General features: G+C 38.4%; 1 protein-coding gene across 1 annotated transcript in view; it reads left to right on the top strand.

Moving 5' to 3' along the window:
• The window catches only part of XRN2 (5'-3' exoribonuclease 2), an 85,201-nt gene that overhangs the window by 22,467 nt on the left and 50,062 nt on the right, over nt 1-12,672 (top strand). Inside the window, exons 2-13 of the mRNA XM_028123730.2 lie at nt 421-548; nt 636-747; nt 3,090-3,201; nt 5,671-5,729; nt 5,806-5,895; nt 6,910-6,982; nt 7,125-7,175; nt 7,618-7,775; nt 8,788-8,862; nt 8,949-9,082; nt 9,182-9,239; nt 9,323-9,430. Coding sequence (XP_027979531.1) covers nt 421-548; nt 636-747; nt 3,090-3,201; nt 5,671-5,729; nt 5,806-5,895; nt 6,910-6,982; nt 7,125-7,175; nt 7,618-7,775; nt 8,788-8,862; nt 8,949-9,082; nt 9,182-9,239; nt 9,323-9,430 — 1,158 coding nt within the window. The remainder of the gene's footprint in view (nt 1-420; nt 549-635; nt 748-3,089; nt 3,202-5,670; nt 5,730-5,805; nt 5,896-6,909; nt 6,983-7,124; nt 7,176-7,617; nt 7,776-8,787; nt 8,863-8,948; nt 9,083-9,181; nt 9,240-9,322; nt 9,431-12,672) is intronic.

Here is a 12,672-nt window from a genome sequence, read left to right as displayed (position 1 = left end):
AAGTGTTGATCTTTGAGGTGAGTGTTGATACAGTTGATGGTCATGGCAGTGGGGCCAAGAGGAAATGAAGTCGAGAGGCCTTTTTCAGGTTAGATTGTTGGACTTACTGATAATGGCGGGGGGGATTGGGGAGGAATTCTAAGATGACTCCCACGGTTTCTCACTTGGACAACTGAATGATTTGAGATTTTGATAAATATCCCTCACGTAGTTGAGATTAACTTGTGTTGGAAGCTATCCGCTTTCTACAGATAAAATATCTGTATTAGTTTGCTTTAAGGAGTAAAATCATTTCTTATAATTTAAAGATGACTTAAAGTGTTCTGTTTCCAATTCAGAAGTGAAATGGGTTCATACTGAGCCTAGGGTGTGTTAATTTTAGACTTGAACAATCAAACTATTATTGTCACTTTCTCACAGCCAAAAGAATGCAATGGTGTAAAGGTTCCTGTTGATGCCAGTAAACCAAATCCAAATGATGTGGAGTTTGATAATCTGTATTTGGATATGAATGGAATCATCCATCCTTGTACTCATCCCGAAGACAAGTATGTAACCCATTTTTGTCACTGTCATGATAGCAGAAGTTACAGGGGAGTATTGTATTCTATTACGTTGTTTGTTTGTCCTTGTAGACCAGCACCAAAAAATGAGGATGAAATGATGGTTGCAATTTTTGAGTACATTGACAGACTTTTCAATATTGTAAGACCAAGACGACTTCTCTACATGGCAATAGATGGAGTGGTAAGTGCTAAAAAAGTTAACTTAGAATCTTCTGTTTTTGTTTTTGCTGTGTTCTGAGTGTCTACAGTGAGAGTCAGCTAAATAACGAAAAATGTTGACGGTGGTGAACTTGAGACAGGCAACCTGATCCTTCAGTCATTCATTCAGACATTTCTTGTACCTGTTTGTGCCAGATACTGTGAGCTACTGGGGTTAATGGTGACTGCCCTTTCTTTTGAAGGGCTTACCACTAATGGGACAGAGATAAATGAACAAGGTAGTTAATTGGGGGCTTTATAGGTACTAGATAACACAGGCAGGGTGCTGAGGGAAGAGGAAATCAGTGCTAGTAAGGGGGTTAGGAGATAGGAGGTGACTTTTGTCTCATCTCTTGAAGCATAAAGAGTAACAGGAGATTGGTGGGCAGTGGAGGGGGATCAGTGGAATAGAAAGGAAGAGGGAAGACCTTCTGGATTTCTCAAATGGGCCCAGTAAATACACTTCCCATGCCTTGACCACACTAACACATTTGGGCAATTACAGGTGTTTTAGATTGGAAAGGGAAGTAGAGCAATGTCTTGAGAAGGCCTTATTGCCATGCTTAGGAGTTTGGATTTTCTCCTATGGGCAGTGAGTAGTCCTCAGAATGCTTTAAGAGGGCAATAACTTACTGACCTAGGGTGATAGGTCAGCTCTCAGCTAGCTTAGTTTATAAATAACCAGCAAACTATGTATCAGAGTTCAAGGAAAATTAAGATAAATCATAACTCTAAAATTTATTTAGCTGTATACAAATAAATTATCTTTCTTTTAGATTTAGTAATCCCTAGTGGCTAATGCAATGATTTTGAAGATCTAGAAAACTTTGGGTCCAAGATTAACTTTTCTGTGAGGTTCTCTTTATGCACTGAAAAATCTTAGCTACTTGATAACTTGGTAAGTTGCAGTTAAAGTGCATTGACAAGTAGAGGGAACAGGAAATATCTTATTTGGAGCATATTCCAATTCGTATTAGTGAAAGTTCTTGAAGAAAATCTGTCATTTTACATTCATTGTGCCCTTACTGCTAGAACAAGTATAAACTGTATGCATACCTGTGTGAGTGTCTGTATATCTGTATGTTTGTATGCTCAGGTGTGTAACATGTTTTTGTTGAAATATAAATGTGGATCAAAGAACTTGGTACTTGAAAGAGTTAGGCTAGGTGGTCTTATTTTACAGGAAAGGGAACTATTTAAAAGAGAATTTAAAATAACTTTTATGTAGACAGGATACTTGAGTCCCTTCCAACCACAAAACTCAGTTTAGGAGTTTCAAAACCTGAGAGTCCAGGGCGCCTGGGTGGCTCAGTTGGTTAAGTGACTGCCTTCGGCTCAGGTCATGATCCTAGAGTCCCGGGATCAGGTCCCGCATCCCGCTTCTCCCTCTGACCCTCTCCCCTCTCATGCTCTCTCTCTATCTCATTCTCTCTCTCAAATAAATAAATAAAATCTTAAAAAAAAAAAAAAAAAAACCCTGAGAGTCCAGTTCATTTCATTCAAGCTTATCCAGTGATTTTAAATTACATTTGGTCAGAGTAATTCAAAAGTATTTTCAGTTAAAACCTTGTTCCCTTTTTACCTGCTTTGCTTTCTTGTAGAGACAGAGTGGTTATTGTGGGAAATACATTATAGAAGTGCCTTGGGGCGCCTGGGTGGCTCGGTCGTTAAGCGTCTGCCTTCGGCTCAGGTCATGATCCCAGGGTCCTGGGATCGAGTCCCGCATCGGGCTCCCCGCTCCATGGCAAGCCTGCTTCCCCCTCCAACTCCCCTGCTTGTGTTCCCTCTCACTGTGTGTCTGTCAAATAAATAAATAAAATCTTTAAAAAAATTTTTTTTAATGAAAAAAAAAGTGCCTTGAGGTCCTACAGATTAAGAAGTAGTTTTCTTTTGCTTTTATGGGGCGTGGTGAATCTCATTTGGAGACCATCTTTGCTTTTAGGCATGGACATAAGTTCTTCCTGATCCTGGTTCTGTACTAGTAACTATTCACTGCATGCTGGCTGGGTCTTTGAGTAAAGTGAGCTCTCCTTCTTGGGTGCCTTGAAGCACCATAGCCCAGTAGAAGTGGCGCAGTATTAAGTGGCTTCTTAGGATGTTTGTCCATTTGATATGTCACTCACTTACCTGACTGAGGTCAGCTTTTAAGTTCTTGATCCAAATTTAAGTTCTCAGGATTTACTATCTGTCATGAAAGGATTATTGGATATATTATTTTCCATTTTGGTGTACTATTTTTACAAGAACAACTGGTTGAAAATAATGTACAGATTTCGTTATACATATTTTAAATAGTATTGTATGACTGTGAAATAATGTTCTTAGGCACCACGTGCTAAAATGAACCAGCAGCGTTCCAGAAGGTTCAGAGCATCAAAAGAAGGAATGGAAGCTGCAGTGGAGAAGCAGCGAGTCAGGGAAGAAATACTGGCAAAAGGTAAAGAATGTGCATCTTGAACTTGGACTTTTTATGAAATGTGTATAGAATGGGGGGAGAGGTGTCAACTTCGCTCACAGTAGGTATGGTTTTAATTTAATTAGGATCTAGAATATCCGAGGAAAATTTATGTTCACTGTCAAAAAGTAGTTAATGGAATCCTTCATTCCCCCTAACAAGCTTGTTTCTTTTCCCAACTCTAGTAAAAGGGAAACTTAGGAATAAAAGGAGGGAATTCTGGTAGAGAGAGCAGATTGTCAGCCCCTCTCAGGGCAAGCACAACTCTTCAGCTAATTTGTTGTATCTGTAAAGGAGAAATACATTAAGAGTGCCTCTTACTTTTGTTTTCTATGGGGGCTGTTCGAAAGCTACAGTTCTGTAAACATTTTCCTTAAATCAGTCTGGGCAGCTTGCTTATTACTTCCCCTCAGAACTCCGAGGTCTGTAAGAGGAAGCCTGGGATGATGTGCTCCTATTTACAGGCTTTCACTAAGTCAAACACACTTCAGTGGAGGTGGATGCAACAGGCACTGAGGCGGTGAAGTACCCAGGGTTCCCTTGATTTGGGGGAGGGGTGGGGTGTGATCATCTTTGCAGTTTCCCAGAGCTTGAAATTCCTATTGGATATATAGGTAGAAGTTTGAAGTCTCAGGGGAGGAAGGTCAGGGAGTCCAGATACTCCATGGGACCAGTTCTCTCCCAAGACACCTGTCTGTGAGATGGGGTGTGGTTGTAGCAGGGTGATTTGTTTGGTGTTTTGTTACAGAGGCAGTATGATAGACCAGGAAAGCCACAATTTATTGGCTCAAGATACTGTACTTTGCAGGTAAAAGAGGATACCATAGTGTAGTCACCTCAGGCCTACAATTAGGACACATTTTCTGTTTTAATTTGCTGGAAGTGTGCAACTGGATAGTTACTTTAGCTGCAGCTTGTAATATGCTAAAAACCTGTTTGCACTTATAAAAGATAGTCTTCGATTTTAAAGATGTCTTCTTTCTTGAAGATGTTTTGAAATATATTTGTCATTTAAAAAAAGCTAATCGGTGATATAGAGGACAAATAGGACTTTTATATCACAGCTGATAATTTTATTTCTTATCATATAAAGCTGTTATAAACTCAGCAGTTTATGGGCACCTGGGTGGCTCAGTTGGTTAAGCATCTTTCTTTGGCTCAGGTCATGATCTTAGGGTTCTGGGATCAAGCCCTGTGTCAGGCTCCCTGCTCAGTGGGGAGTCTGCTTGGCCCTCTCCCTCTCCCCCCACTCATTTGTGAGCACACACGCACTCTATCTCTCTCTCAAATAAATAAATAAATAAAAATCTTTAAAAACAAACAACTCAGCACTTTAATTTTTCCTAAGGTACATTTATCTCAGGAATTATTATCAAAATGAGAACTCCTAACGTGTGTGTGTGTATGTGTATGTTCTGCTGCAGAGGGCATTATGAAGAATGTCATCATTTTCATATTTCTATATAACTGTAGTATCTTTTGTATATCATATATTGTTTGATGGTCATGTTAAAGCTTGTATTAAATTTGAGAGCATGAATCTTATTCTCTTCCCCAAAGGGGGAACATTTGTTCCTTAGGTGACAATATTTCCTTTTCTTTTGTATTTGGACTTGTTTTTGTTGTTCTGGCTTAATACTGAAATACTTAATACCTTTTTTTTTTATTTTTTTATTGTTATGTTAATCACCATACATTACATCATTAGTTCTTGATGTAGTGTTCCATGATTCATTGTTTGTGCATAACACCCAGTGCTCCACGCAGAATGTGCCCTCTTTAATACCCATCACCAGGCTAACCCATCCCCCCACCCTCCTCCCCTCTAGAACCCTCAGTTTGTTTTACAGAGTCCATCGTCTCTCATGGTTCGTCTCCCCCTCCGACTTACTCCCCTTCATTCTTCCCCTCCTGCTATCTTCTTCTTTTTCTTTTTTCTTAACGTATGTTCTATTACTTGTTTCAGAAGTACAGATCTGTGATTCAACAGTCTTGCACAATTCACAGCGCTCACCATAGCACATACCCTACCCAATGTCTATCACCCAGCCACCCCATCCCTCCCACCCCCCATCACTCCAGCAACACTCAGTTTGTTTCCTGAGATTAAGAATTCCTCATATCGGTGAGGTCATATGATACATGTCTTTCTCTGATTGACTTATTTCATTCAGCATAACACCCTCCAGTTCCATCCACGTCGTTGCAAATGGCAAGATCTCATTCCTTTTGATGGCTGCATAATATTCCATTGTGTATATATACCACATCTTCTTTATCCATTCATCTGTCGATGGACATCTTGGCTCTTTCCACAGTTTGGCTGTTGTGGACATTGCTGCTATAAACATAGGGGTGCACGTACCCCTTCGGATCCCTACATTTGTATCTTTGTGATTAATACCTGACTTTTTTATGGGGAGAACAAAACATTGCCTCTTTTTCCTGTAGGTGGCTTTCTTCCTCCAGAAGAAATAAAAGAAAGATTTGACAGCAACTGTATTACACCAGTAAGTAGTCTCATACTTTGCCAGCTATTCCTAACTCTTAAATGGTAGGTTAATTTATTTCTTTCTGTCATTTTAGGGAACCGAGTTCATGGACAATCTTGCTAAATGCCTTCGCTATTACATAGCTGATCGTTTAAATAATGACCCTGGGTGGAAAAACTTGACAGTAAGTTTCACATTTTGGTACTTCAGAAAGATAAGGGTGATCATTTTAGGCTGTACTTTGATATGACTGATAACCCCATAAAATGCTAGTTGACTGTCAGAGGAAAGAGAAGCTTCCAGGGTTATTAGAGATGGGGTGCCCTGCATGGTCCAGTTTTAGACTGCTGAATTTTCTCTCAATGTCAGTTTTGTCCTCTTCATCACTACGAAGCTATAACACGGGACCCATGATTTAAAAATATATGTATATTTTGTATTCTATATAAAATATATATATACATATATATATAGGAAAGCAATTTTGAAATGAAAATTTCTATTGTTAGAAATCGAAACAGCAAGATTAAAGTCGTAGGGCTGCCTTTAAAGAATAGCTCTGTTCTTCTACGTGTTTAAGTAAGATTTAAATGAACTTATATGTAATTTTAAATTCAAAGCTTGTTGGGGCACCTGGGTGGCTCAGTTGGTTAAGAGTCTGCCTTTTGCTCAGGTCAGGTCCTGGGATCGGGCTCCCTGCTAGGTGGGGAGTTTGTTTCTCTCCCTCCCCCTGCTCATGCATGCACTCTTCTCTCTCACTCTCTTAAATAAATAAAATCTTTTCAAAAATAAAAAAAAAAAATTCAAAGCTTGTTTTGCTATAAACTAGACATGGTGAATTATATTTAATGGATATTTTTTATTGATTACTTCCTGGGCGTATGTGGTTTGGGGCTGTATCCTTGGGTCGCAGTGAGAATACTAGAAACCTGTGAACTGATCAGTTCTTTTGGCTAAATTTGACTGAAACATTTCATTTTTTCTCTTCCTGTAGTAAGTTAACCAGTGAAACAATTTTGGTGTTCATCACACACCTTATGAAAAATTTCTAATAACACTGTCTTAATAGAATCATCCTAATTTATTTTTTTATTTTTTTATTTTTTTGATCCTAATTTGTTTTAAGCTATTCTATTTTATTGATTTTTGTGCTAAAAAATTGGGGATGAACTGACAGTGTTAAAAACTATTTTTTTAGGTTATTTTATCTGATGCTAGTGCTCCTGGTGAAGGAGAACATAAAATCATGGATTATATTAGAAGACAAAGAGGTAAAACTCCCTTATAAATATTTTATTATATGTTCTATTAAAAAAGCTAAGCCATTATATAGAAAATATTTGGTAGAATGTGATATTCCTCTGGTATAAAATACATTTATATAAATAAAATGTATCTTTTCCCCCTCTTTAGCCCAACCTAACCATGACCCAAACACTCATCATTGCTTATGTGGAGCAGATGGTAAGTTTCTTCTTTGGGATTTGATTCTCTTGGATTAAACCATAGCAAGTTGATGGGTTGGTGTGTAGTAGCGGATTATTCCTGGTTTCCTGGAAATTCTAATAGGCCTTGCTCATTTTATGTTTGAGAAGGAACTGGTATTAAGTTGTTTAATCTGTGATTCATGTTCATTTATGTTTATATTTTAAAAATGTTTTTCAACCTTTTGATATTGTATACCTTTAAATGGAAGATTTTCTGTGCCCATGTGTCTAGAGGACAACTTGTTGCCTGAGAACTAAGAAGTTTTAGGTTTTTTGGCTTTACCACCTCTGTTTATGTGCTAATTTGGGCTTTTCTTTGTGTTGGTGTCTTGTGTTACTGTGGTGTCTTTTATCATTGGTTGTGGTAGGGTCTTCTTAAAGTGCTCACTGTTCATTGTTTTATCATTGTTGATTGATAGCTGATCTCATTATGCTCGGCCTTGCTACACATGAACCCAACTTTACCATCATTAGAGAAGAATTCAAACCAAACAAACCCAAACCGTGTGGACTTTGTAACCAGTTTGGACATGAGGTCAAGGACTGTGAAGGTTTGCCAAGAGAAAAGAAGGGGAAGGTAGGAATTTTGAAATGGTAGTTGCCTCATTTAAAATTTTTCTATTTTATTTTTTGTTGTAATAAAATATACTTAACACAAAATATACTATTTTAACCATTTTTAAGTTTACAGTTTAGTGGCATTAAGTATATTCAGGTTACTTCATTTTTAGAATGGATAAAGAGAAGACTATATTGTATTAGATTTTTACCTACTTGCTCTGTTACCCTCACAGGACTGTATCTTTCAAAGCCCTTTAAAGTGAACACACATTCAAAGCATGCATGCACTCAGTCTTTCTCCTCTCACTTCTAACATAGTTTATGTCTACATGAGACTTAGGTCTCCTAGTTAATAATGTCTCTTACACATGATTTGTTTATAGACGTATTTGTTTCAAATGATTATTTTTTCTTAAAAAGAATATAAATAAAATATATTAATCTGCTTGATACTTTTAAGTTACTCCTAGTTCCTATATATTTTGGGTTCACTTGATTATATCCAGCCCCCTTTGAATGGGTTTTCATCTGATTTAAGAATATGGTGCCTCTTTAAAAGACATGCTCAGTGGAAAAAAGGTAAAAAATTTACTGTATGTTCATAGAGAAGGGTCTAGAAGTATATACCTTGAAATTTCATATTGCCTGGAAGTAGGTCAGGGGTTGGCAAACTACAGCCCTCCAGATTTGACCAATGAGCTAAAAATGGTATTTATATTTTTAAAGAGTTGTAAAAACAAAACATGAAAAAATATGCAACAGAGACCATATGTGTCTCCAAAAGGCTAAAATGTTTACTATCTAGCCTTTTGCAAAAAACATTTGCTGATCTCTGGTCTAGGTGTGATTGGGATTATGGATGATTTTTTATTTTTAAAATGGTTTGGTGAGGTTTTTGGGTTTTTTTGGTTAATACTTGTAATATTAAAATGAATCTTGCTCTAGAGAAAGCCATGATATTTATTTCATTGGAACAAGTTATAGCCTTTAGAGTAGACTTATTTAATCTTGACTCCCCTTTCCTGCAGCATGATGAACTTGCAGATAGTCTTCCTTGTGCAGAAGGAGAATTTATCTTCCTTCGTCTTAATGTTCTTCGTGAGGTACGTAGCAGTAAACATTGGGATTAGTGCTCTAAAGCAGGGTGGCTTTTGATAGCTTTAATGGTAGCATTCCTTCTTGGTTGTAGTATTTGGAAAGAGAGCTCACCATGGCCAGCCTGCCGTTTACATTTGATGTTGAGAGGAGTATTGATGACTGGGTCTTCATGTGCTTCTTTGTGGGAAATGACTTCCTTCCTCACCTGCCATCATTAGAAATTAGGTACGTGTGTTTGTGTGGGTTTTCAAACTAGTGTTTTAGCCTTCTTGCCTTTACAGTGCACACTGGTCCTAATGCGAAATGTTTGTTTCCTGGTGGCAGGGAAGGTGCAATTGACCGTTTGGTTAACATATACAAAAATGTGGTACACAAAACTGGGGTAAGTTCACTCTTGAATAATTTCAAAACAGAAGTATTTGCTTTTATAAGAAGATCATTTTACATGTATTTTATCACTTACAGGGTTACCTTACAGAAAGTGGTTATGTCAATCTGCAAAGAGTACAGATGATCATGTTAGCAGTTGGTGAAGTTGAGGATAGCATTTTTAAAAAGAGAAAGGATGATGAGGTAAAGTGTTTCTATTGCAGTAGCTAAATTGCTCCTGTCTCTAATAGGCTGTGATGATCCTCTGATTGTACTTTTAACCTCTTTGAGTGCGTTGTTATTATTATAGTGTATCAAACACAATTGTAATCATGAGTGGTCAGTGCTTTGATTATTTTATAAAGGTGGTGATGCTTGTTGTGTGGAACTATGTATTGCACACTGTGTGAGTTGCATTGTAATTTTTTTCTCTCTTCATAATTTTAATTAAGATAAAAATCCAAACACCTCTCTAATCAGTAGGCTGTGAAATGAAGGTGCCAAGGCTAGATGAATCCTGGGCTTGAACTCGTGGCTGCCATGTTTTATAGGAAATATTTATGCCCTGGAAGACAGGTTAAGACTTAGGAACTCTCTACTCTGGTAGTGGAGTATAGGGGTTGGGGTTGGATCGCATCAGCCAAAGCAGAGGGTTGCAGGTCTGAGTAAGAAATTTATACGTGAAAGAAAGAAATAAAATAACAAAGCACTTGGAAATTGATTACATATGATAGGATGAGTGCTTAGGTGAAGTCCAGGTTTCTGGCTCAGGCAGTTGGGAGATTGGCTGGTACCATTCACTGAGATAGCAAGCACTTGGGGTAGAGCAGGTTGAGGTGGGGACAAGGTAGAAATTGAGTTTCATTTTGGAGATACTAAGTTTGAGGTGCCATATAGGAGACACTGGAGAGGAGAAAGTCCATGAAGCAATTAGATAGATTTGTGTAAAGCTCAGGGCAGAAGTCTTTTGACAGGAGATTTGAGAACCATTAGTGGATGGGAGTTACTTCAAGCTGTCAGTGTGAACTTGAAGTCCCTGGGAGCCTGTGTGGAGTGAAAGTGCCTCCAAAAGAAACGTTGAGAAACATGGACATTTATAAAGAGAGAGAGGAGCTAGTTGTAGAGAGATGGAGGAAATCCCTAAAGAGAGAAGCCATTGGTGCTCTGTGACGTGTCAGGGCAAGATGGACAGGCCTCTAGTCCATGGCCAGGGGTTCAGAGGCTCTGGGGAGTCAGTGGGGCTTAGGGGCGGTAGCCTGGAGTCAAAGGAGGGTGGAGGGTGATTGTGGGGGAGTGTCAAGGGAGGCAAGCAGTAGGTAAAATTAACAGATAGTGCTCCTTAGAGAGTGAAGGAAATCCTTTCAGAAACTGATCTTAAAAAATTCATATGTCTATTTTGAGCAAATATTGCTACATTGCTTCATGATTTCCTTACAGATTAAAATATGTCATTGTGTCTGACAGGATTTTATATTTTCTTCAACTTTGTGTATTGTAGCTAGTGGTCTCTTTCTTAGAACTTTCGGTACCATTTTATGTAACAGAGTGAGTGGACTCTAAGCATTCTTTCCAAAACCTTTGGTACTTGGTAATCCACTATGGTGGCAAGAATTTTTCATGTGTAAGGTTCCAATAACAGAACTGACTTTGGGATATCAAATGTGTAGCAGCATAGCCATTTTAAACTAAGTCTTCAACAAGTGGAGTTGGCTCCACTTGACCTGCTTCCATTTATGCTTAAGAAAAAAACTAAAACTGTACTGTGTACTACTTGATATAAAAACCTTATATTAGAACAGCCCTTTTATGTGGCTTTAGCAGACTTTGTACTAATAAATATTGGTGATATTTGGCATAGAGCAGGATGTATGAGATTTGATAGGTACCAAAGTGCTTCAGACTTAAGTAATATGATTTCCAACTGGACTAGCAGAGAGGGCATTTTAAAGCTCTTTGGATCTTTTTTGGTGTTCCTGACATCATACGATGTCTATCAGCAAGGTTGGGCATTGGTGGAAATAAATGAACCTTCAGAAATTCAATATAAAAGTATCCAGGTGTATGTATTTTCCTGGAAAGTGTGTCTGTGGCTTTTGACTGATTGCCAAAGGAGGAGTTCCTAGCACAAAATAGTAGAAAAGGAATACATCAGTATTTGTTACTAAAACTGAGCAGTTGAAGGTGATGCTTTTTATTTTATAAGCTTCGATGTTTGCCCTTTATCTTGCAAATGTCCTTCATTTATCCAGCAAACATTTATTAAGTGTTTATCATGTGCCAGACAGTATTCTGAGTGTCATTGATATAACAGAAAAACAAAAAAGCAAACAAAAATTCCTGACCTCATGGAGCTTACATTCTTCCAGAAATGGACAATAAGCACAAAAGCTAAGTAAACTGTGTACTGTGTTAGAGAATGATGAGTGCTGGGAAGAAAATTAAAGCAGGTGAGGAAATACTGGAAACGTGGAGATGGGGTTGTTGCAGTTCTAGAAAAGGGGATTAGAGAAGGCCTCACCAACAGATGACTTTGAATAAAGACCTGGAGAACATAAAGAAGTAAACCATGCAGGTGTTTGCAAGAAGAGCTTCTCAGGCAGAGGGAGTAGCCAGTGCAGAGGCTCTAGGGTATGTACCCAGGATGTTGACTGTATAGAGGCAAAGATAGAAGACAAGAGCCTGGTTAGGAAGCTCTTTTGCAGCAGTCCAAGGGAGCCAGCATGGTGGCAGTGAAGATGATAAGAGGTAGTTGGATTTTAAATGTTTTGATGGTTGAACCACTGGATTGGCTAATGATTCAATGCTAGGTTGAGAGAAGGAAAAGTATCAAGAATGACTCCAAGGCATTTTTTCTGAGCAGTTGAAAACTGGTCTGAGCAACTGATGAAGAAGACTGAGAGGTGCAGAGTTGGGGGTGGGGATTCCGTTTTGGGAATATTAAGTTTGGGACACCCAGTTGGAGATGTTGAATGGGGAGAGGTCCTGGTTGGAGACTCATCACCATATAGATGGTGTTTAAAGCCATGAGACTAGATGATTACTCTCATAAGAGTAGAGAAGTCCAAGTATTAGGTACAGAGGAACACTAACATTGAGAGGTTGGGGAGTAATGGAGTGAAGGCAATGCAGCAAGAGTGAAAAAAGAGAACCAGGTGAGTGTAGTGGCTTGGAAGCCAAGTGAAGAGCATGATTCAAGACCGAAGAGTCATGGTCAGATAAGGACTGAAAACTAATGGCTTTCACTGTCTGCAGCTCGTTGGTACACTGGATAAGAAACATTTAAATTAAAGGTAGAGAGGAAAGCTTGATTAAAGAAATTGGTGGATTTCATATCTTAGGAGGTTTTAAGGTAGCTATTCACCATATATCCAACATTCAGCTTCTCTTCTGGCAGAAAGTAATAAATTTTAGATCTTATTAAGGGTGTTATTTTGCAGTTGGCATTA

Source organism: Eumetopias jubatus, unplaced genomic scaffold, assembly GCF_037043125.1.
Source record: "Eumetopias jubatus isolate StellerSeaLion01/CBP00866 unplaced genomic scaffold, mEumJub1_p1.0 scaffold_9, whole genome shotgun sequence".
Classification (NCBI taxonomy): domain Eukaryota; kingdom Metazoa; phylum Chordata; class Mammalia; order Carnivora; family Otariidae; genus Eumetopias; species Eumetopias jubatus.
The sequence above is the reverse complement of the archived record's forward strand: the minus strand, read 5'-3'. Positions and strand labels throughout refer to the sequence as shown.